Source organism: Bos mutus, chromosome 12 (genome assembly GCF_027580195.1).
Source record: "Bos mutus isolate GX-2022 chromosome 12, NWIPB_WYAK_1.1, whole genome shotgun sequence".
Classification (NCBI taxonomy): domain Eukaryota; kingdom Metazoa; phylum Chordata; class Mammalia; order Artiodactyla; family Bovidae; genus Bos; species Bos mutus.
The window spans coordinates 31,868,116-31,891,904 of NC_091628.1; the positions used below are offsets into that span (position 1 = coordinate 31,868,116).

Below are 23,789 nucleotides of genomic sequence, written 5' to 3' on the forward strand. Positions count from 1 at the left end.
GCAATGTATGAGAGTGGATATTTCCTTATAGCCTCACCAACAAAATTTTGCTAGTGTGATAGATAAGTGCTATCTCAATGTTGTTTTTTTCTGATCATATGTGTATTTGAACATTTTCTCATGTGCCTAAGAGCCATTCTTTATAACGTTTTTGTGAATTGTCTATTTATTTCTTTTTCCCTTTTCTCTATCGTGTTTTTGCTTCTGTGTCTCTCAATGTTTAAAAAAATTCTTTACATACTAAGGGTATTAGCACTTTATTTCCTTTATTTGTCATACGCATAGCAAATATTTTCTTCTGGCATGTCAGGATTTTGTTGTTGTTGTTCTTGGTTTACTTTATTCTGTGTTCATCTTTTAAGATCCAGCTCAGTTGCTGCACTCCACTGGAGCATCTCCACCCCCACTGTCCCCGCCTGGAAGTCACTTCTCCCTGCTCTGAAGGTCCAGAGCACTTAAATGCACCGTCCAAAGTAGTGGACTTCTGTTTATCAAGCACATCACATTTCACTTTGTTTTGTTATTTCTTCCTGTTGTTGCTCAGTTGCTCAGTTGTGTCTAACTCTTTGTGACCCCATGGACTGCAGCACACCAGGCTCCCCTATCCTTCATCATCTCCTGGAGTATGGTCAAACTCATGTTCATTGAGTCGGTGATGCTATCCAAACATCTCATCTTCTGCCGCCCTTTTCTGAATTTGGGGGTAGCACAACTCAACCTATAACAGTCTATAAAGCATTTTTAGAAATGCAGCCTAAAATTATCTGTCTTTTCCTTAGAGAATTATAACTAATATAAATTTTAGTCAGTGATATGTCCTCCATGGGTTATGATGCGCTTGGGTGTTGTATGCAGTATTTCAACATGTATGTATTTGGTAAAGTTTCCAGCTAAAAGGAAGAGTTATTAAACCTGCCCTTGTAGTAAATTCACGTTGTTTCATCGATGACGTAGGCATCAGAATCCCGGGAAGACCTGGCATGTGCGTTGAGGCCCGAGGGCACAGAGACCATCTATGAAGCGGCCACGGTGCAGGTGGACGTGGCTGCGTCCATCACACTGCAAGTACTGGTCTCCGCCCCAGGGAACACTTCCTGTCTCTGGGTCTTTAAACACAGCTACCTAAACTGCCAGCCACACTTGGATTTACAAAACAGGTAAGCGGGAGCCAGGGCGGCAATGTGTAACCACAAGGATTTTTGGAGGAATACTTTCTTCCCATTAAAAAGAAAAAAAGGCATTCTTGCTTCATTTGGAGTTTCTTTTCAGACTGCTGTAAGACGTCCATTGTAACTCTTATCTCCAGTGAAATAAAGTGAACCAAAAAATTAGTTAGGGCATGGATTCATGACATTTTATAGCAGTCAAAATGCACAGGGTAAACAACACCAAAAGTGAGTCCTAATGTAAACTATGGACTTGAGTTAATATCAGTATTGGTTTATCACTTGTAGCAAATACACCACACGTATGCAAGATGTTAGTAATAGGAAAACTGGGGGTGGTGGGGGGGATGGGGAAGGGTGTGTTCAGGATCTCTGTGTTTATGCTGTTTTCCCATAAATGTAAAATTGTACTAAAAAATAAAGTCTATTAATTTAAAAAGTTATATAGACATATATGGTATATTTAGGGCCTAAATCCCATGGACGGTGGAGCCTGGTAGGCTGCAGTCCATGAGGTTGCACAGAGTCAGACACGACTGAGCGACTTCATTTTCACTTTTCACTTTCATGCATTGGAGAAGGAAATGGCAACCCACTCCAGTGTTCTTGCCTGGAGAATCCCAGGGACAGGGGAGCCTGGTGAGCTGACGTCTATGGGGTCACACAGAGTTGGACATGACTGAAGCGACTTAGCAGCAGCAACAGCAGAAGAAGAAGGGCTTCCCAGGTGGTACTAGTAAAGGTACCAGGTAAAGAATCCACCTGCCAATGCAGGAGACATAGGAGATGCAGGTTTGATCCCTGGGTTGGAAAGATCCCTTGGAGGAGGAAATCGCAAGCCACTCCAGTATTCTTCCCTGGGAAATCCCATGGACAGAGGAACCTGGCAGGCCACAGTCCATGGGGTTGGACATGATTGAGAGACTGAGCAGCTGGGGCCTAAGAACGTAGTGATAGCTGACAAAATGTAAAACAAATAGTGAAAAGATTGTTTGAGATTTTAAAGGTGGCTTGTTTTTCAAAAATTTTATTTACTTATTTTATTTTTGGCTCCATGGATCTTCATGGCTATGCATGGACTTTCTCTAGTTGCAGCGAGCGGGGGCTTCTCTCTCACTGTAGTGCAAGGGCCTCTCGTTGCGGTGGCTTCTCTTGCTGGATCACACAGGCTCTGGAGTGCGGGCTCAGTGGTTGTGGCGCATGGGCTCGGTTGCCTTACAGGATGTAGATTCTTCCCAGACCAGGGGTCAAACCCAAATCCCCTGCATCGGCAGGCAGATTATAAACCATTGGACCGCCAGGGAATTCCAATGGCTTGTGTTTTCATTGTATTTTGTCTTAAAGATAAAAAATTAGAAAATTTCTCTTCCATTCTGGTTAAAGTAGCAAAGAGCTGACTAGTTAAAGTAGTGAGAAGCTTCTTTCTGGGAATTGCTTACCTGTTTTGTTTCCTAGTATGATGAGCAGAATTGCAATGTATAATATTATGAAACATTAGAAATTGACCTCTGTGTGGTGAGCATTGGTGTCAGGGTCCAGAAACATGTCTTAGATTGACAGCAAAGCCCTGACTCTAACCCTGTGCCGACTGCAGCCCGCTGCTGTCCACGACCAAGGAGGGTAGGAAGCAGGCGGCACGGGCCATTTGAATGCCCACTTACTAATTCTACACTGCTTTATTCTCTAATTCTTGGGTTGCTCTGGCATCCCAAAACTAGCAGAGGCATTGTCTTTCTAGAAGCAATGCAGAAAACGGCCCCTCAATGACCCAAAGAGAGCTCCATGCCACCTGCCTGGGACACGGGAGAACACCCATGATTGGCTTGTACCAAGGATTCTAATTTGTTTCTATAAGGTCAGACCAACATTGAAGTAGTTTTCAGGCCAGTAGCTATAATTCTGAAGTCTGGTTCTAAACCTTAGAGCACATTCATTTTCCTTTCCTCTTTTGAGGCCATATTACTCACTTCTCTTTTTTTGCTTACGTTTACCTTGGGGTTAAAGTAAAGCACTCTGTTATTAAGCATTTTGCCTTAAAGAAATGTTCCAGTAATTTTATTAAAATCTAATACCACATGATGTTATCACTCTGTGTGTGCTACAAAGCATGTAAATGATCATTTTTCCCACACACCACAGAATTCCCGTAAAACAAAATGAAATCTCTTCTTAGAGACTAATATATATACATATATATTATAGATAGATAGATAGGTATATAGATATATAGATATGCATATATGAAATGCCACAACAGCTCTTAGCTTGAGACCAAAAGAAAAATAAAAAATTAGGGTTCTTTTTACTCTTCTGAAAGAGTGCCTTTTTTTGTTATAGGTCAGGCAGCCAAAGTCATAGGTCTTTTGTGGGTTAGTTAACCTAGTACTAAGACATTTTTAGCAACTTCTCCATAGCAAAGAGTTACAGAAATTAAGGGCTTCCCAGGCGGTACAGTGGTAAAGAATCGGCCTGCCAATACAGGAGACACAAGAGACACGGGTTCGATCCCTGGGTTGGGAAGATCCCCTGGAGAAGGCAATGGCAACCCACTCCAGTATTCTTTCCTGGAGAATCTCATGAACAAAGGAGCCTGGTGGCTACAGTCCGGGGGGTCACAGAGTCAAGACACAACTGAGCACACACGCGCGTGCACACACACACTCACACAGAAATTAAATCTGCTCTCAGACTCATAACCAGACAGATCTGATAACCATCTCAGAGTTTTGTATGAGATACCCAAGAGTTCACACATGGTACTAGGAATGTGAAGAGTTCAGAGAAAGAAAGCAAGCGTGTCAAAACACCTGCATGAGCAAAAAATACATATTTGTTGTTGTTTGGTCGCTAAGTTGTGTCTGACTCTTTGTGACCCTATGGACTGTAGCCCGCCAGGCTCCTCTGTCCATGGGGATTCTCCAGACAAGAATACTGGAGTGGGTTGTCATGCCCTCCTCCAGGGGATCTTCCTGACCCAGGGATTGAACCCACATCTCTTACATCCTCTGCATTGGCAGGCAGGTTCTTGACCACTAGTGCCACCTGGGAAACGAAGGCCCCTAGGCAGATTGATCTTTACCAAGTATCTGAAAACTTAGAAATACTCACATTGAGACATCTCTCTCCTTACATCCATGTGATGTATCAGTGTAATTATTATCTCATAGGAAAATGCTTTGTGTCTGATTTTACTTGAATTCTTTCCTCTGGACGGATAGGGCACAAAACGGACTATTCTTAGTCTCAGCACATCTTGCTTGTTCCATCATGTGGTTCTGCAAACGGGGCACCAAGGCATGTGACCAGGTGACTGGCAGACAAGCCTATGGAGGATGCTTTGTCGTTGGCAGGAATGCTGCCCTGCTACTAAGGAAGGCATCCCACCAAGTCTGTATGGTTTTGGCAGGAGTTTTTCCTCCAAGGGGCTTGGGTAGCATGAGGTGAAGGCGCTCACTCCCCAGGGAGGGACCGGATCAAGGTCAAGGTCAAACTAACAAGGCCCAAGCTGAGTGTCGGGCGCAGGATAGGAGCTTTGTTCTCCACGGAGATGAACCAGAGCTGCCCAACTGCCTTCTGACTCAGTGTGAAATTTGATGGTTTTTGTTTCACACGTTTTCCAGATTAACCAGTTCTCTTTCTTGTGTTTCAGAGGAGTTTTTTCCATGGTCATTTTGAAAATGACAGAAACCCAAGCTGGAGAATACCGACTTTTGATTCAGAGTGCAGCTACCAATTACACAGTATTGTTTACAGTGAGTCTAAGAAGTAAGTGCCATTTGCTCCTAGGTTTTCTCAATATTCTAAAGGGGTGGTTGGAATCTAAGAGCTCTTACCAGGTGCCCCAGACAGTTTAACCAGGTTTCCCTCGACATGTGGCTGAATTAATTGAACTCATTTCAACCTCCCCCATCGCCTATTGAGACTCTGCTGTGACCCACAGACTGAGGGTGAGCGCTCTTCAGAACCTCTATTTTGGGGCTCCCCATTTTTTTTCACTGACGGACAGATGACAAGGAAGAAGTGAAAAGCATTTTGACCTTAGAGTCAGAAGACCTGAGTCCTTAGTTTGGATCTGATGTGACTGCTTTGGGCGGGTCACGGCATCTTCTCTGAGCCTCAGTGTTCTGATCTGTAAAATGGGGTTACACAGACATATCTCACAGGATTGCACAAGCTTAGGCAATGAGAATGTCTGTGTCTGCTCTGTCCAGCAAGGTAGCCACTGGCCACAGGTGGCTGGTGAACATTTGAAATATAGCCAGTGTGACTGGGCACCAAAGTTGTCACTTTATTTCATCTTAATTGATTGAAAGTTGAATTTAAATAACCATACGGAGCTGGCAGCTGCTGTGTTCATTGCAATGCTCCCATTGCTATGCAGACCATCAGGAGCAAGGCAGAGTTTCTCACCCGGGGTGTTGGGGGGCCAGGGGAGGACGGGGACACAGCTGTGCAGTTGGCAAAACCACCTCTGGCATGTCTTCTGGCTTCTCCTTCTCTCCACCAAGTTCTGCCAGGCCTGGAGGTTGTGCAGACTCAGCCTTGTACCGCCCCCCCACCATGGTTTACCCCACATGACAAACGGGGCTAGAAGTGGTGCGTTCACATGGGTCCCGCTGCCTTTAGGGGCCAGGGCAGCACTCCAGAAGCTCTGGTTCATCCACTGTAAATCAGGCTCCCTGGCTGCACTTTGGTGTGACTTGCAGGGTGCAGTGCCTGTGTGTCCCGGCCCATAGCGGTGCGGGGCTCAACGACCGGAGGCTGAGCCTGGCCAGGTCTGCACTCCCAGCCTCCCTGCCCTGGGTCTTGCAGTCAGAGCTGCAAAGAGCAGAGCCATTTAGATTCCCACAAGGCCCATCTGAACGGGGCTGGGGACACGGTGTTAGGCTCCAAAGTCAGCCTGTCAGGCAAAAGCCAGGCAAAGTCAAAATCTGTCAACGTTTGTTTTGAAAAGCCCGGCAATTACTCTGATATGTAAAGAGCCAGAGCCCTAGAAGGTCAAAAGTCAAGAGGTACCTCTCATTGCTCTTTGATTTTAGTCTTGTTCCTGACCCCTCCCTAGTCCTGCACCCCACTCTGTGAGACAGGAAGCCCTCAGGTTGGAAGAGAATGAGAGATTTTTTCCTCTCTCTTTCTTTCCCTCTGTTTTTTGCCAAGTGTTGAATTTGTATAAAGTAAATGTGTGTCTGCTGTCTTTATTATACTTAGGGCAACTTTTTTTCACTTAAGATTTACAATGTACAAATGAAAAGAAAAAGATTTACAATATAAAAATAGCACAACAATCATTCAAGTAAGTTGCAACTGTTTTTAACGGTGCTGCTGGGTGGTGGGATTCAAAAAAATCAGGTGGAGTAGACTTGGCAGCAGTCAACACGAAAAAGAGGAAAGGGTTTAGTGAACCACAAGTTCAGTATTAACCAACAGTATGTTATGGTTGCTAAAAAAGGAAATCTGAACCTTGGCAGCATTCACAAAAATGTAATGTCTGGGTTAAGAAAATTCATGGAAAATTACTATTTACAGTTCTACATTTTTGCAGATGAACAGTGACAAAACAGAGCCACCAGGATAGTGAAAATCTTGGAATTTCTTACGTTAGGAGAAGCTAAGGGAATTAAGAATGTTTAGCAAAGAAAAGGAAATATTTTGAGGAAAGCAGAAGATTGATTGCAGTGTAACGTAAAGGAAATTCTTCTGATGTGCATCAGGAAACCTGGGCTAACTAGTTAAAAACATCTTCAATGGCAGTGGTCTTCCTTAACCTCAGGATGGTTTTAAATATTGGAAAGATTTTCCCATGGAAGCAAAGCTTCACTTAAAAAAAAAATTGCTCTAGAAGGTAGACTTGGGACCACTGGTCAGAAGCTACAGGAAGAGATAGTAAAAACTATGATACAATAGGAAAAGATGTTTGTAATTTACATAATCAACAAAGATTGAATAGTCATAATATGTAAAGAACTTCTATAAATCAATAAGAAAAAAAACTAGTAGAAAAGTAAAAGACACGAGTAGATATTTCACTATATAGTAAACATATTAAATTAATAGCTGAGACATGCAAATTAAGACCACAATGAAGGGCTTCCCTGGTGGCTCAGTGGATAAGAATCCACTAGCCAAGGCAGGAGACGAGGTTCGGTCCCTGATCCAAGACGATGCCACATGCCTTGGGGCAGCTAAGCCTGTGCACCGCAACTAGTGAGCCTATGCCCTAGAGCTGAGGAGCCACAACAGCTGAAGCCTGTATGTTCTAGAGCCTGTGCTCTGCAACAAGAACAGCCACCGCAAGGAGAAGCCCATGCACGGGAATGGACAGAAGGCCCCACTCGCTGAAACTAGAGAAAAGCCTGCTCAGCAACCAAGATCCAGCACAGCCAAAAATAAATAATAAAATAAATAAATTTTAAATTATCTTAGAAAAGACCACAATGAGATATGATTTTATACCCACCGGATGGTTGGAAACAAATCGTCATTATGCGTGGATCCACACCGTAGGGATCAGAAGTTGCACTCCGAGGTCTATTGTTAAAGGAATGTACACACCTGCCTTGGTAGAAATGCACAGGATGTTCATAGGACCACTGTTGGTGATTCAAACTACAAGAAACACCCAAATGTCCCCTACAAGAAAATGGAACAGTAGACTGTGATATATCCACCAGTGGACCACAAGGTAGTGGTAGCAAAATGAATTAAGCAGCAGTTCAGTTCAGTTCAGTCACTCAGGCATGTCTGATTCTGTGACTCCATGGACTGCAGCACACCAGGCTTCCCGGCCCATCACCAGCTCCCGGAGCTTACTCAAACTCGTGTTCATTGAGTCGGTGATGCCATCCAACCATCTCATCCTCTGTCGTCCCCTTCTCCTCCCGCTTTCAGTCTTTCCCAGCATCAGGGTCTTTTCAAATGAGTCAGTTCTTTGCATCAGGTGGCCAAAGTTTTGGAATTTCAGCTTCAGCATCAGTCCTTCCAATGAATATTTAGGACTGATTTCCTTTAGGATGGACTGGTTGGATCTCCTGCAGTCCAAGGGACTCTCAAGAGTCTTCTCCAACACCACAGTTCAAAAGCATCAATTCTTTGGCGCTCAGCTTTCTTTATAGTCCAGCTCTCACATCCATACATGACTACTGGAAAAGCCAAAGCTTTGACTAGATGGACCTTTGTTGGCAAAGGAAATGTCTCTGCTTTTTAATATGCTGTCTAGGTTGGTCATAGCTTTTCTTCCAAGGAGCAAGCATCTTTGAATTTCATGGTTGCAGTCACCATCTGCAGTGATTTTGGAGCCCCCAAAATAAAGTCTGTCACTTTATTTTGTTTATTTGTCACGGTTTCCCCATCCATTTGCCATGAAGTGATGGGACCAGATTCCATGATCTTAGTTTTCTGAATGTTGAGTTTTAAGCCAATTTTTTCACTCTCCTCTTTCCCTTTCATCAAGAGTTTTGAATTAAGCATAGCTACATGCATGCATAACCATGGATGAGTCTTAAAAATAAGTTTGGATAAACAACTGAAATTGTGAAGGACTGCATATTGAGTGATTGCACATGTTGAAGCCCAGAAACAAGCAAACAAACCAATATACTGTCTGGGGCCACCCATCTATGTGATACAGACATTTTTTAAAGTTTGAAAATGACAAACACAAAATTCAGGATAAAATTAACCTAGGGTTGAGACAGGGAGAGAAACACAAAAGTAGATTCAAAGGTATTTATGATTATTGCAATTATTAAGTAGAGCATGGATCCATAGATCTTCATTTTTATTTATTATGCTTCAAAATTTACTCTTTGTATATCTTTGATATGCATATATATACATATATAAAGTATTATAGTATTTTAAAAGAATTGATTATAAGGAAGAAGATTGAAATTTAGCGTTCTTTAAAAAAAAAAAAATGGTTCCAAACTGGAAGGATCTACTCTGGGAGGTCATGAACTCCTGTCGCTAAGGGTTCCAAGCAGAAGTAGAGATGATATGATAAGCACCGTGGGGAGACGGAGGGGAAAATAGGAGGAAGGAGGAGGGGGGAGGTTCAATGTGAATAAGAGGCTAAAATAAACCTCTTAATTCTGTTTCAATTCTATCTCTGTTCGACTATATTTCTGCCTAGTTCTAGATAAAATTGTGGGCAGAAAGTGTTACTTGCTCAGTCGTGTCCGACTCTTTGTGACCCCATGGACTGTAGCCCGCCAGGTTCCTCTGTCTATGGGGATTCTCCAGGCAAGAATACTGGAGTGGGTTGCCATGCCCTTCTCCATGTGGGCAGAAAGCTGAGCCTCAAAACTAGATAAGTATGTGTTATAAACTTTATGTTATTTCTGCTCTTCTTTTTCCCATGCATATTGATATTTGTTTTTTTACCTGGCTTCCCTCTGCTAAACTTTAGTTGTCTTTGGATTCATGAAATAGCCAAAGACATTAGCTAAGAGAATAAATGCCAGTCAGCATTTCAGCCTGAGTTGAGTTTAATATATTAGTGAGGAGGGGCTATGTTATTATATATATTTGGAATGGAGTGGAAGATACTGCTAGAGTATAAGAGATTAACTTTTCTTGATGTAGAATTCTTCTTTTGAGGAGACTAAGTTATTGTTTTTTTTAATGTTTTTCATATGAAACATTTTTAATATTAAAACATGAATAATTTATAATGCTTTAGATACACTGCTTTACACATTAAGAAAACCTTACTTTAGAAAAATGGAAAATCAGGACGCCTTGGTCTGCATCTCAGAGAGTGTTCCAGAACCGACGGTGGAATGGGTGTTCTGCGATTCACAGAGTGACAGGTATGACGTGAGAACGGCTCTTGTGACTTTCTCTAATATAGTTGACATCATACTGTATGTACAAGTTATCACCATGTTAACAAGAAACATGCCCTTTTAAAGCATGATTGGTGTGGACTTCCCAGGGGGGAAGTGGGGGGCGTGTCTTAGTGAGGGGGCCTTTGGAGCTCCCATTGGTCATGTCACTGACCTGTAGGACCCTCCCTGCATATCACAGGACATGAATTAGCACCCTTTAAGTTCAGGGTTGTTGACTCTCTAACTTAAAGTTACAGGGTTGTTGACTCTGTCGGGGGAAAAAGAAAGGTCCAGGGCTTCCCTGGTGGCCCAGTAGTAAAGAACCATCTGCCAATGTGGAAGAAATGGGTTCGATCCCTAATCAAGTAAGGTGGCTCAGGCACCACAATATTGACCTGTGCTCTAGGGCTTGGGCACCACAACTACTGAGCCCACATGCAGCAACTGGCAGAAGCCCGCATGCCCTAGAGCCCATGCTCCGCAACACGAGAACCACCGCAATGAGAAGCTGGCGTACCCCAATTAGAGAGTAGCCCCCACTCACCACAACTACAGAGAACGCCCACACAGCAGCACAGATCCAGCACAGTCAAATTAATAAATAAAGTTATAACTGTTGTGTTTTTTTAAAAAAAAGGTCCAGACTTTAAAGTTTTTTACTTTTTACTTTTATCTTATTTGGCTGCACTGGGTCTTAGTTGGGGCATTTGGGATCTAGTTCCCTGACCAGGGATGGATCCCTGGCCCCCTGAGTTGGATGCATGGAGTCTTAGTCACTGGGCCCCCAGGGAAGTCCCAGGTCCAGGTTTTAGTGTATAATCCCCTCTAGATAAAAAAAATCCCCTGTGAATGAATGTTTAATTTGTACTTATTCCATGTATTCTGGAAGAGCAGATATGATTGTTTGAAGATGTAGAATCTACCTGGGTCTGAACCCTTCTGTGCTTATACCTGTGTGGCCTTGAGTTACTTAACCCCTTGCCAGCTCATTAGAAGCGTGGGGCTGGTAGCGGTCTGTGAGGAAATGAATCGGTCGGTCTGTGAGGAAATGAATCGGTACACGTGAAACGCACAGAACAATTCCTGGTAGATAGTCAGTACCTTGTAAATGTGTTATACCTAAGTGTTCACAAAGTAAGGATTCATGCTGTTTGAACTAATTAAAATGTACTAAACAACTTTAATTGAAAAATGGGACTAAAGAGAAGGCGAAAAAAAAAATCAGGTTGCCAAATGATAAAACTGGGATTCCACATTTTGAAGGAAAAAGAGATTACCTATAGATATAAATGTAATGTGTGAACAGAGAAGAAAAAGATTAGGAAGCTACACACAGCAAAATAGTAACAGTTGGTCATCTCATGGTGGTAGGAATATGGGCAAATTAAAATTCTTTCCTTTGGGTTTTTCTGGATTTTCCAAAATTTCTACAATAAACAATTATTGTTGTCTTAAAGATTAATTATTATTGGGACTTCCCTGACAGTCCAGTGGTTTAGACTCTGATCTTCCAATGTAGGGGACTCAGGTTCCATCCTGGTCAGGGGACTAAGATTTCCCTTACCACTTGGCCAAACAAAATAAATTATTGTAATTTAAAAAGAATTATTGTTGCCATTTTTAAAACTCAAGGAATAATACGTAAACAACAAAGAATATATTTGACTAAAGTGATAAAGAGGAGAAAAGTGATTGTACACAGAAGCTGTATATAGTCACAGAAAGCTGTGACTATTCCAAAAGCTGTACCTGCTTTGGGAAAGGTGATAGTTAGGGAGGTGGGAGAGGGCAGGGAGAAGTCCCTTCAGTCCCTGTGCGTGTGTGCTAAGTTGCTTCGGTCGTGACTCTTTGCGACCCCATGGACTGCAGCCCGACAGGCTCCTCTGTCCTTGGGGATTCTCCAGGCAAGGATACTGGAGTGGGTTCCCGTGCCCTCCAGGGGATTTTATCAAACCTGAGTGACCTGCACTGCAGGCAGATTCTTTAGCACTGAGCCACTGGGGAAGCCCAGATCCCCAGGTGGGGCTGGCTCGTCTCAGGTGACACCACCCTCTCCTCTGTGAGCTGTGGGGACCCTGGGCACTTCTGCAGCCCTGGCCTCTCTCCCTCTCACGGCTTGTCCTCTTCAGAGCTTCAAAGACCCTACACCTTGTTGCTGTATTAAAACCTAATTGTGCTTTTCCTTTTCTCCATTTTCTTCCCCACCCCTTTTCTGTCTTTTCTCGGTTCCTCCATTCGTTTTTTCTGTTTAACAACAACCAAGAGGCCACCAGACACGAAATCTTTTTTTAAATAAATTTTTATTGGAGTATAGTTGCTTTACTGTGTTGTACTAGTTTCTAGTGTGCAGCAAAATGAATCTGACATACATGTACAAGTACCCCCTCACTTATGGATTTCAGGTCACCTCTGAGCATTAAGTAGAGTTCCCTGAGCTATGCAATATGTTCTCATTTGTTGTTGTTCAGTCGCTAAGTTGTGTTCAACTCTTTTGGGACCCCCATGGACTGTAGCCCGCCCGGCTACAGTCCTCTGTCTGTGGGATTTCCGGGCGAGAATACTGGAGTGGGTCGCCATTCCCTTCTCCAGGGGATCTTCCCGAGCCAGAGACTGAACCCTTGTCTCCTGCACTTTCGGGCAGATTCTTTACCTCTGAGCCACCAGGGAAGCCCATGTTCTCATTAGTTATCTGTTTTATACATGCTGTTACCTATTTTATACATGCTGTTTTCTATTTTATACATACTATCAATAGTGTGTGTATGTCAATCCCAATCTTCCAGTTCCTCCCACCCCCCTTTCCCCTTTAGTATCCGTACTTTTCTCAAAACCTTTGGCACTCTTTTATTATGATTCTCTCCAGCATTATTCTAATTAGGTGAGGTAATGAATAACTAACTAGTTCCCTTAAGAATTCCGTGGGTGGTGCGCACACCCTCAGTATGAATTGGTTTGCCTTGTGACCTGCTCCTATCTTTATTTTCTTATCAGGCTCTTAAACTCTACAACCTTTTATCTGGCTCTTCTCCTGAATACTCGCTTGTCATTTTAAAAGGTGTTTAGTCAACTGACATTTCTTTTTTAATTGCAGCTGTAAAGGAGAGAGTCCAGCTGTTGTCACGAAGGAGGAGAGCGTCCTCCATGAGTTATTTGGAACAGATATCAGGTGCTGTGCAAGAAACGAGCTGGGCAGGGAATGTACCAAGCTCTTCACTATAGGTAAGACCGTCATATCCTGTCCTTCTGTTTTCTGTGACTGTTTCTTGGAGACAGTCTGGGACTAATCATCACCCCTTAGGTCCTCACTCAATTTCAAAAATGCTATAGTTCCTTCAGGCCATTTTCAGTGTAATATTATGGATTCTTTCTGTGCTCATTTCTTCATAAGAGACTACTTAATCTCTAAAATATCCTTTTATTTTGGGGTAGTTTGTAACATTTAAGATGCCACTAAAATCTTTTTTTTTAATTTATTTATTTTATTTTTGGCTGTGCTGGGTCTTTGTTGGTGCACGGGCTTTTCTCTAGTTGTGGCAAATGGGGGGCTACTCTCTAGTTGGGGTGCAAGGACCTCTCATTGTGGTAGCTTCTCTTGTTATGTAGCACAGGCTCTAGGGCCTGTGGGCTTCAGTAGTTGCTGCACGTGGGCTCAGTAGTTGCGGCTCCCAGGCTCTAGAGCAGAAGCTCAGTAGTTGTGACCCATGGACTTAGTTGCTCCACAGCGTGTGGGATCTTCCTGGACCAGGGATGGAACCTGTGTCTCAGGCGGATTCTTTACCACTGAGCCCCCAGGGAAGCCCTGAGATACCATTAAAACCTTTATTCTGCAGAATGTTCAGGATATATTGTATGGTGCAGGGGGGAATCACTTTTCTTCTTACCCGGGATTTTTTCATCTTCTAGATCTAAACCAGACTCCTCAGACCACACCGCCACAATTATTTCTTAAAGTAGGGGAACCCTTGTGGATAAGGTGCAAAGCCATTCACGTAAACCACGGATTCGGGCTCAGCTGGGAATTAGAGAATAAAGCACTGGAAGAGGTGAGAGGATGAGCTGGTGTTCTGAAATGCAGAAAAATGAACCAAGAATCCAGGTGGAAATCACTCCATTCAAACTCTGTTTTATATTAAAATCTAGGGCAGCTACTTTGAGATGAGTACCTATTCCACAAACAGAACTATGATACGGATTCTGTTTGCTTTTGTATCATCAGTGGGAAGAAACGACACTGGCTATTACACTTGTTCCTCTTCAGAGCATCCCAGTAAATCAGCTTTGGTCACCATCCTAGGTAATGCAGCTGCGCACATAATCTGTACTCGTGTTTTTAGTTGTTTTAGTGTGGAGTGTAAGGCAGGTGCTGCAAATTCTGCTTTCAGTATAAGGTTAGTATCAAAAAGTTGAGAGAGAAATTGAATTAGGATAGCTTTGTGAAATCAATACAAGCTGCCCCTCCCTTCCTTTTCCGGTTAAACCGAGCCTGAATGCCACTGTTTTTGCTCTCATCACATTGTAATGTGACCCTCTATTTGTGGATTTTTGTCTTCCAATAGGCTGGAAGGTTCCTAAAGACAGGAATAATCCCTTCTATCCTTGTAGTCCCAGACGTGGCTGAGAGCCAGACGCAGAATGCACCATTAATAAGCACTTGTTCTAAGAACTACCTGAGCACTGCCCCTCAAGGGCAGAGAGCAGTGGTTGAGAAAACCCAACAAATACTTGTTGTTTAGTCACTTGGTTGTGTCCAACTCTTTTGGGACCCCATGGATTGTAGTCTGCCAGGCTCTTCTGTCCATGGGATTCTCCAGGCAAGAATACTGGAGTGGGCAGCCACTTCCTTTTCCACGGGATATTCCTGACCCAGGGATTGAACCCGTGTCTCCTGCATTGGCAGGTGGATTCTTTACCACTGAACCTTGAGGAAATGGAAATTTGGGTGGGCTGTGTAGGATCTGACAATAACCCTGCTTTAAGTAATCTCAGAGACAGCAATAAATTTTTTTTTAAGTGATCTCAAAAAAAAAAAGTGATCTCAGAGTAGGTGGCAGCCTTTAGCCACCTACATTGAAAATGCTGAGAAATAAAAAGATTCTCTTATCAAACTAACAAGGAAGTATTCCCCAGGGAAACCTTGTGCATATCACTGGCTAGACTGTTCTTTTATTTGTGCCCTGAGATTATTTTATGTGGCATAAGTCACGAGGAGGCCGTTCTGACTGAGGGATTGTCGGTGGGTCCCTCTGTGTCCATGGTTCACCAGGCTGGAGGAATCCTCCAACCCCTTGAAGTTGTATGCAAAATCAATAGATGTCTTTATACATTTCTCTGGGAAGAGCATCAATTATTCACATCTAATTCTGAGCGAAATCAGAAGGTGATATGCTCAGGCTTCTAACTGGGGACAGGACTCATGTGTTTCTTGTTGGGCTATCAAATCTCAGTTTTCTTGCTTAAAACTGATGAATAAAAATTTATCTTCTCAATATATTTCCATATGAATCTCATTATCTAATTTAGAAATGCATTCTTTTTTTTTTTTTTTTTTTTTACAGAAAAGGGATTTATAAACGTTTCCAAATCAAATGAAGATTATGAAATTGACCAGTATGAAGAATTTTGTTTTTCTGTCAGGTTTAAAGCATACCCACAAATCAGATGTACATGGACCTTCTCTCGAAAATCATTTCCTTGTGAGCAAAGTGGCCTGGATGATGGGTACAGGTGAGTCCAGGAGGCATCGTCATTCTTGGCCAGACCCTTCTGGTTACCCTTGAGTGAATGTGCTATCATGCTGATATGGAGGACGAGGAAGCAAGCAGCAGACTTGAGGGCACAATGACAACTCTTTAATCAGTTCAAAGAGTGTAACCTACTCACGAAAAACAGAAAGAACCATTATCAGTTTGAGTCCGGCATTTTCTGAGTCACCCGATAGTTACTTCCTATTTGAGGCTATGTGCTCCTGGCACACGAAGTCTCTCTCAGCCCCTTGGCAGATGACTGAGGAAGTAAAACCCCTGAAAAACAGAAAACGCTACCTATAGGTATATTGATTTGAGTTTTCAAAAAACAAACACAGACATAGCCCAAGGATAAATGCTGAAGGAAAATCTCATTTTCCTGAGGGTTTGTCCAACAGCACTCAGGTTTCTCTTAGGGGAGAAATTCTTCAGCCCCTCTTTGGAAAATAAAAATCAACATGTTTTTAAAGTTGAAGGATAGTTAATTTGCAATATTATGTTAGTTTCAGGTGTATAGCACAGTGATTCATTTATACACATATTTTTTGTTGTTGCGTAGTCACTAAGTCATGTCTGACTCTTTGGCAACCCATAGTTGCCAAAAGAGACTATGTCTATAGACCTATATAGTCTATGGCAACCCATAGACTGTAGCCCGCCAGGCTCCTCTGCCCATGGGATTCTCCAGGCAAGAATACTGGAGTGGGTTGCCATTTCCTTCTCCAGGGGATCTTCCCGACCCAGGGACTGAACCTGAGTCTCCTTCATTAGCAGGCGGATTCTTTACCACTGGGAAGCCACCAGGGAAGCCTCTGATACATGCATATATATTCTCTTTCAGCCTTTTTCCCTTTATAGATTATTACAAGATATTGAGTGCGGTTCCCTGTGCTATACAGTAGGTCCTGTTGTTAACCTATTTTACGTATAGTAGTGGGTATATGTTAATCCCAAACTCCGAATTTATCTCTCTTTCTCCTTCCAAAAAACAGCTCTTCCTTGTATATCCTAAGGCTCTGATGCTTCTTATCTCTTAAAACTAATCCCTGGTAACAATGGTTTCAGGATAGACTATGAGCTGAGAGGCATCTGTCATGTCTTAAGCGAGTCAATGGGTTTATGGTAAACCACTGATTCTCAACGTGAGTCCTTATACCAACTGTATAGTAATCATCTGGGTGGATATTAAAAAATGTGGATTCCTTGCTCCCATTTCAGACACGATGAACCAAAATTGGGGCACAATGCCCCAAGGCTACATTTTTTAAAAGAATACTGCACGGTTGATTCTTGGTCCAATTTTTATCACAATATACTGATTCTGCAGTGGTTTTCCCCATCAAAATATATTTTTCTTGACATTACAGCTGACTTGCAGGACACTTGGAGCACAGCTGAACGTTTTTTCAAGGTGCCGTGTCAGGGCTTGGATTAATCTCCTTTGCTAGTTGCTAGCTGTTGACTTTAGATGCTGAAAGTTCAGTCACCAAAGAAACTACAGTCAGAAGTTGGTTCTCTGGGGTGCACCTGTTACCTTTGCTCCTTAATAACTACACTTGAGTAATCTCAGAGGCATATTGCATCCAGAGTCTATGTGTTTAATGAGAACCTCTGGTGACTCCTGTCACAGGTCTGGTCCTGGACTGTACAGTACGGGTCTATCAGCCACACGTGGCTGTTGAGAGCTTGACATTTGGTGCCAGTGGAGATGCACTGTGACGGTAACATGCACAGCAGGTTTTTAGGACTTAGTGTGAGAAATAGGCGGTAAAATATCTCAATAATTTTATCTTGATTATATGTTAAGATGCTAGTATTTTAGATATATTAAGTTCAATAAATCTATCATTACTGTGTACTCCTTTTCACTTTTTTAGGTAGCTAACTGGAAACTTTAATATTATGCATGTGGCTTGCATTATATTCCTGTTGGATGGCACAGGTCTAGGAGACGAGTCAGAGCTGAGCTCTTTTCATCTTTTTAAAAAGTGTTTTATTTATTTAATTTTGGCTGTGCTGGGTCTTTGTTGCTGTTCACCGGCTTTCTCCAGTTGCAGAGAGTGGTGGCTACTCTTGGTTGAGGTGCTCAGGCTTCCTATTGAGGTGGCGTCTCTCGTTGAAGAGCCGTGGGCTCTAGGGCATGCCGAATCAGTTGCCCCACGCATGTGGAGTCTTTCCCAGATCAGGGATTGAACCCATGTCCCCTTCATTGGCAGGAGGATTCTTAACCACTAGATCACCAGGGAAATTCAAGCTCTTTTCATCTTGATTCTTCTCTGTTTCCTGATAACCATGCTATTCTATACCCCAAAGTGATTTGTAGCTGATCCTTGTTTGCTTTTTTATTTTTTAAAAAGAACTTTTGGTTTAGAAGTCAGTTAATTTTTAAAATATTTTACTTATTTCTTTATTCACCTGTGCCAGGTGTTAGTTGAGGCATGTGGGATCCAGTTCCATGACCAGGGATTGAACCCAGGCCCCCTGCATTGGGAGTGTGGAGTCAGCCACTGGGCCACCAGGAAATTCCCTTGTGTGTGTTTTAAAAAGCACTCTATAATGCAGAGTTTGCATGGAACTGTCTATCCTCTCTTGCCCAAACCTCCTAACGTTCAAAGCATTCATTTTTAAAGTAATTAAGAAGGCAGCCTTTGGATGGACTCACAGTCCCCTAACTCAGGGCTTCTCAACAACAGACTGTTGACATCTTGGGCTGGGTAATTCTCCACTCAGGGTGCTGGGGGTGGTGGCGGTGGAGTCTTTCTTCTGTGTGGTAGGATATTCTGCCGAGTCCCAGGTCTCCACCCCATGGATGTCAGTAGCACCACTAACCCCACTTGTGACAACCTAAAATATCTGTGGACATTGCTGGATGTCCCCTGGTGAGAAAAAGTTCCTGTGGTTGAGAACCACTGCCTTGGAGGGGGGCGTCACCCCATTGTCATACGTCCGTATTCTCAACCATCAAACTTTTGAAAGTAGAAGGCAGAGGGCCAGTCCTTCCCCTGCTAGCTGAGTTGACTACTTGCGTTTAGGATGTCCGTGCTGTCCCTTTCCCTGTTCTTTGTGTTGTCACCCAGTGTCAGAGAAGCTCTTAGTCCTACAGGATTCTCTTGCAACATTGATTCAAAGAGATAGATGATCAGTGCAATTTAGTTCAACAAATATTCCTTTAATACCTTCTCAATGGGCTCAGTGCCTTCAGGGGCTACAAGCGTGAACAAGGTGATGTCTCCCCCTCAACTCCCTCAAGTTATGCAGGCACATTTAAGGGCCAGGGGCCACCTGGGAGGTCGCTGCTATTTGTGCTGGTGACACCTGGCACCATTCTTAAGATCTGACAGACTCACTGATTAGAGGACCGTGTCTCTGATATATATGGATCTCGGGCCAATCTAGTTAATCTGGTTTCATTCCATGATCACAACCTGCATCCCTGACCCCAAGTAGTTATCTTCAAGAGGCAGCTAAATGGATAAATGAGGGAAGATCCTGACACCTATAGTGCTTGTGCCTTTCACCCCTAGTTCCCGGGTGATACAGTGAGCCTCTTGTGTGCTGAACCCCACTGTGGGGATGGGCCCTGGCATTTTCCTGTCTTTTTAGAAAGGCGTTGTACAATGCCTTGTGCTATTGTACAAGGCAACAGCTACTTAGTAAATAGTCAGCAGCTATTTAGTAAATGAATGAATTCATCATCACCTCCCAGAAATCAACTCAAAATGCACACTCACCACTATACTTGCTGCTGCTGCTAAGTCGCTTCAGTCGTGTCTGACTCTGTGCAACCCCATAGACGGCAGCCCACCAGGCTCCCCCGTCCCTGGGATTCTCCAGGCAAGAACACTGGAGTGGGTTAGCCATTTCCTTCTCCAATGCATGAAAGTGAAAAGTGAAAGTGAAGTCGCTCAGTCGTGTCCAACTCTTAGCGACCCCATGGACTGCAACCTACCAGGCTCCTCCGTCCATGGGATTTTCCAGGCAAGAGTACTGGAGTGGGGTGCCATTGCCTTCTCCACACCACTACACTTAACTCAGTATTTATTTTACTTAAAAAGTTCTTGAAGAGCTACAATATTAATTGATGAAAATGATGCAGTGAGTGTGATGGCCCACTTGATTCACAATGCCAGGTGAGACAGAGCCTCCTTCATCATGAAAAAGACACTCAAAATATTGAATAAAAGATGAACGACCAAAAAAACTGAGCACAAGTGCTCTCAACGTCTTCTGCTCTCTGCATGAGGCTCTGTGTTGTAATTGGGGGTGCAGACTAAATTCTGAGTTCTTTTCCATTTTTTATTATAAAAAGTTCCCAATTTACTAGTGAACTCAGAGGATAATACAGTAAGCGTCCTTTACCCACCACTCAGTTTCAACTATTTAGTCAAACTGAATTTTGCTGGTGAAGTACAGAATTTTCATCATGTGGCAGGAGAGGACTTTAGAAGCAAAGTGCCACCAGTTTTTCTGTGTAACCGAAAGGTCTCGTAATAACAGTACTCCTGAAAAAGCTTTGGTGTGGTCGTGTGTGTGCCAGAAATCTAGCAGCTTCCCCCACCTTCACAGCTTCGTTTCTCCAATTTACTTCCTCAAATATTGCACAGAGTTTATTAGGGTTTGCCTTTATGTTTACGTTTTATGAAATTGTAACTTTCCAGCAGCCCTGATAACCAGGTCCTGGGAAAAAGTTCTAGGATATTTCGTCTGTTCGTTTGCTTAATTTCCTATCTCTGTAGACTTATAAACAAATCTGCCTTAGCTTTTCCTAATTTTATGGTTAAACACACACACACACACACACCCCCCAAAACAACTTATTAGGATGTTATAATTATTTAAATAGTCTCTTCTAAGAGACTCTCCTTAGGCATGACAGATTCCTGTATTTTCTTTTTTCCTGAAATATATAATTTTCCAATTCTACCAGTCTGAGTTCTGCCCACAACAGGCATTAACTGAGAGCTTCCTGGTATCAGCGGTATGGTAGAGTGTGGGTTCTGGGTGATGAGCCACAGTCCTTCTCGGGACAAACAGAAAAGCCAGCTCTCAAGTCAATAAATGATATGTGATTGCAGGACTGCATTGAGCTTTTTTGGAAGGACTGTTTTGGTTCCCTGAAGGAGATGAGCCCTGAGTGTAACAAACACGAGGAGATGTTTGCTTGTAGTGAACAGTGGGAATTTCCAAATCCTGCCCACTCAGTTGTAAGGTATTGACCAGGTCATGAAGCCTCACTGAGAACAAAAGAAACGTCTTTGAGCCCTTGCGATGTGCCAGTGTGCAAAGTCCTTTATACAGATCATCTCATTTGATCATTATTCCATTTTATGAAATATGGAAACAGGTTATGTTACTTACCCCAGACCTAGGGCAAAGTCAGTCCCTTTCATTCACTCTTATTTTCTGAAATTGTCTTAAAAAGAGAAAGGATATAACACCCACAATTCCACCACCAGAGTTTATATTTCAGACTTTTTCTATGTAACTGCCATGATAGAAACAGAAGTATAGGTTTTTGTATAAACATGAAATTAATTGTGTCATTTTTTTTAATTGTGCCATTTGTCACCCAATTTTTCCCTTTAAAATATCATCTTTTGCTTTGTTAATAAGTGTACTATTATTTACGTGATCACTTTTATGGCTACATGGCATTCCACTTTTCAGAAGATTTTATTTTGACTAACTCCTTGATGGGCATTTACTTAAGTTTTTTTTTTCTTTGCGTCTTTGTTTTAATGTGACTTTCTGACAAGGTATACCCTAGAATAAAGCTTCTAAATATCTTTTTTATTCAAAATGATTTCCAGACTTAATAAGCCTCATAGTAATGATGATCTAACGCATTTATCATGTTTACTATGTGCTAGGCATAATAATCGGAGAAAGTGATGGCACCCCACTCCTGTACTCTTGCCTGGAAAATCCCATGGACGGAGGAGCCTGGTAGGCTGCAGTCCATGGGGTCGAGAACAGTTGGACATGACTAGCAACTTCACTTTCACTTTTCACTTTCATGCATTGGAGAGGGAAATGGCAACCCACTCCAGTGTTCTTGCCTGGAGAATCCCAGGGACGGTGGAGCCTGGTGGGCTGCTGTCTGTGGGGTTGCACAGAGTCGGACACAACTGAAGCGACACAGCAGCAGCAGCAGCAGCAAGCATAATCATTGGAGAAAGAAATGGTAACCCATTCCAGTATTCTTGCCTGGAAAATCCCACGGACAGAGGAGCCTGGTGGACTACAGTCCATGAGGTTGCAAAGAGGCAGACACAACTTAGCGACTGAACAACAACTAGGCACTATTATAAGCAGTTTATGCAAAACTGCTTTAATAAAAATTTAACAAAAACTACTCTAACAACCATATAAGGTAGATACTACCTTCATTTTGCAGATAAGGAAATCAGAACAGAGAGTTTCAGTGACTTGTCCAAAGTCACACCACTGGATAATAGCGGTGTGCATTAGTCACTCAGTCACACTCGACCCTTTGTGACCCCATGGATTAGAGCCCACCAGGCTCCTCTGTCCATGGGATTTTCCAGGCAGGAATACTGGAGTGGGGTTGCCATTCCCTTCTCCAGAGAATCTTCCCGACCCAGGGATGGAACCTGGGTCTCCTGCATTTCAGGCAGATCCTTTACTGGCGGAGCCACCAGGGAAGCCCGGGTGATAGCAGAGTCAAAGCCTGTGTTTGTAACCATCACTCTGGTACTGCCTCTGGACACCAGTTCATTTCAAATGTTCAAGATTCTCACACCCAGTGTGTGAGAGAACAAACATACAGGTGTGTGCTTTGCTTATTTAGAAATAAAAGTGTGCCTCCTTTTGAAGTTTGCCATGCTTCACTATTGGGGATTTTTCTTGATTTAAAATGTTTTGAAATTTTTCTTTTATTATATTTTGGCCATGAGGCATGTGTCATCTTAGGTTCCCCACCCAGGGATCGAACCCACGCCCCCTGCATTGGAAGCATGGAGTTTTCACCACTGGACTGCCAGGGAAGTGCCCACTATTGGGTTTTTAATGATTATATTTCCCCAGGATTCTGGGCTGCCCTGAAATAAAAGCGAGCTTAGTATTATGTAGAGTGACATAAAATCAGCAGCATCTCTCCCACCCCTGTGTCTGACCCTGGACAGAAACATGTGTGGACCAGGTTCAATTTCAGCCAGACTGTGCCCACTCCACACCCCGCTGTCTGAGTGGGCAGAGTCTCCTGATGGGGCCTCCCTCAGTGCCACGTGGAGTCCCTCAGTCTTGCCAGCCCCCGACTCTCCGGTTTCAGAAGCTCTCAGCTTCCCCAACCTGCGCTTTATTATTCCTTGTCCTCCAGTTTGTCTTTCATCATCCCTTGCTCTTTGAACAAAGCCTTCTTTCTAGTGAAATTACTCCCTGCGCTGCTGGAAATACTTGTGACTTCTCAACTCCTCCCCTCTGGCTGCTAAATGAAAACTGAAAATCACCTGCATTTTGCTCATAACAGAGGAGAAATCCCTTCTCATTTATACTGAGAATACATCTTAATCACCAAAGGTGTTTCACCATGAACTCGTTTCCTGATCTCCCATCTCCTGCCTGCTGGCCATTTTCAGAAAAGTCCCAGGGAAAGAGGAAGTTTTGAAACTCCCTGGTCCAAACTGGTTAGTCCTCCTGGAGTTTCCAGGGGAGGGTCAGCACTGCAGTCGTTGCCCTTAAAGGGGTCAACGGCCATAAATAGGACAAGTGGACAAGCGGTTGAGGAGGACCTGAATATTCAATTTTTTGTCCGGGCTGTTTCTGTGACCAGTTTCCTGCCTGGAAGAGCGAGAACGTTTCAGATACTATCTCATCTGTCCATGGCAAGTCAGGCTCCATTCAGACAGCACAAGAGACTTAGGAGGGAAACCATTCAAAAAAAGATTTCTGAGACTTCCCTGGCAGTCCAGTGGTTAAGACTCTGCACTTCCAATGTTTGATCCCTGGTCGGGGAACTAGGATCCCACATGCCAAGTGGTGCAGCCGAAGAAAAAATAAAAACAATGCAGTCTCCACTTAAAAAAAAAAAA

The 23,789-nt window shown here is 43.1% G+C and overlaps 1 protein-coding gene across 3 annotated transcripts in view; it reads left to right on the forward strand.

Moving 5' to 3' along the window:
• The window catches only part of FLT3 (fms related receptor tyrosine kinase 3), a 69,752-nt gene that overhangs the window by 21,397 nt on the left and 24,566 nt on the right, over positions 1–23,789 (forward strand). For all 3 annotated transcript variants that reach the window (XM_070380841.1, XM_070380840.1, XM_070380842.1), the window contains exons 3-9: positions 955–1,157; positions 4,816–4,931; positions 9,847–9,976; positions 13,086–13,213; positions 13,898–14,037; positions 14,135–14,288; positions 15,550–15,718. In XM_070380841.1, the coding sequence (XP_070236942.1) occupies positions 955–1,157; positions 4,816–4,931; positions 9,847–9,976; positions 13,086–13,213; positions 13,898–14,037; positions 14,135–14,288; positions 15,550–15,718 (1,040 nt within the window). The remainder of the gene's footprint in view (positions 1–954; positions 1,158–4,815; positions 4,932–9,846; positions 9,977–13,085; positions 13,214–13,897; positions 14,038–14,134; positions 14,289–15,549; positions 15,719–23,789) is intronic.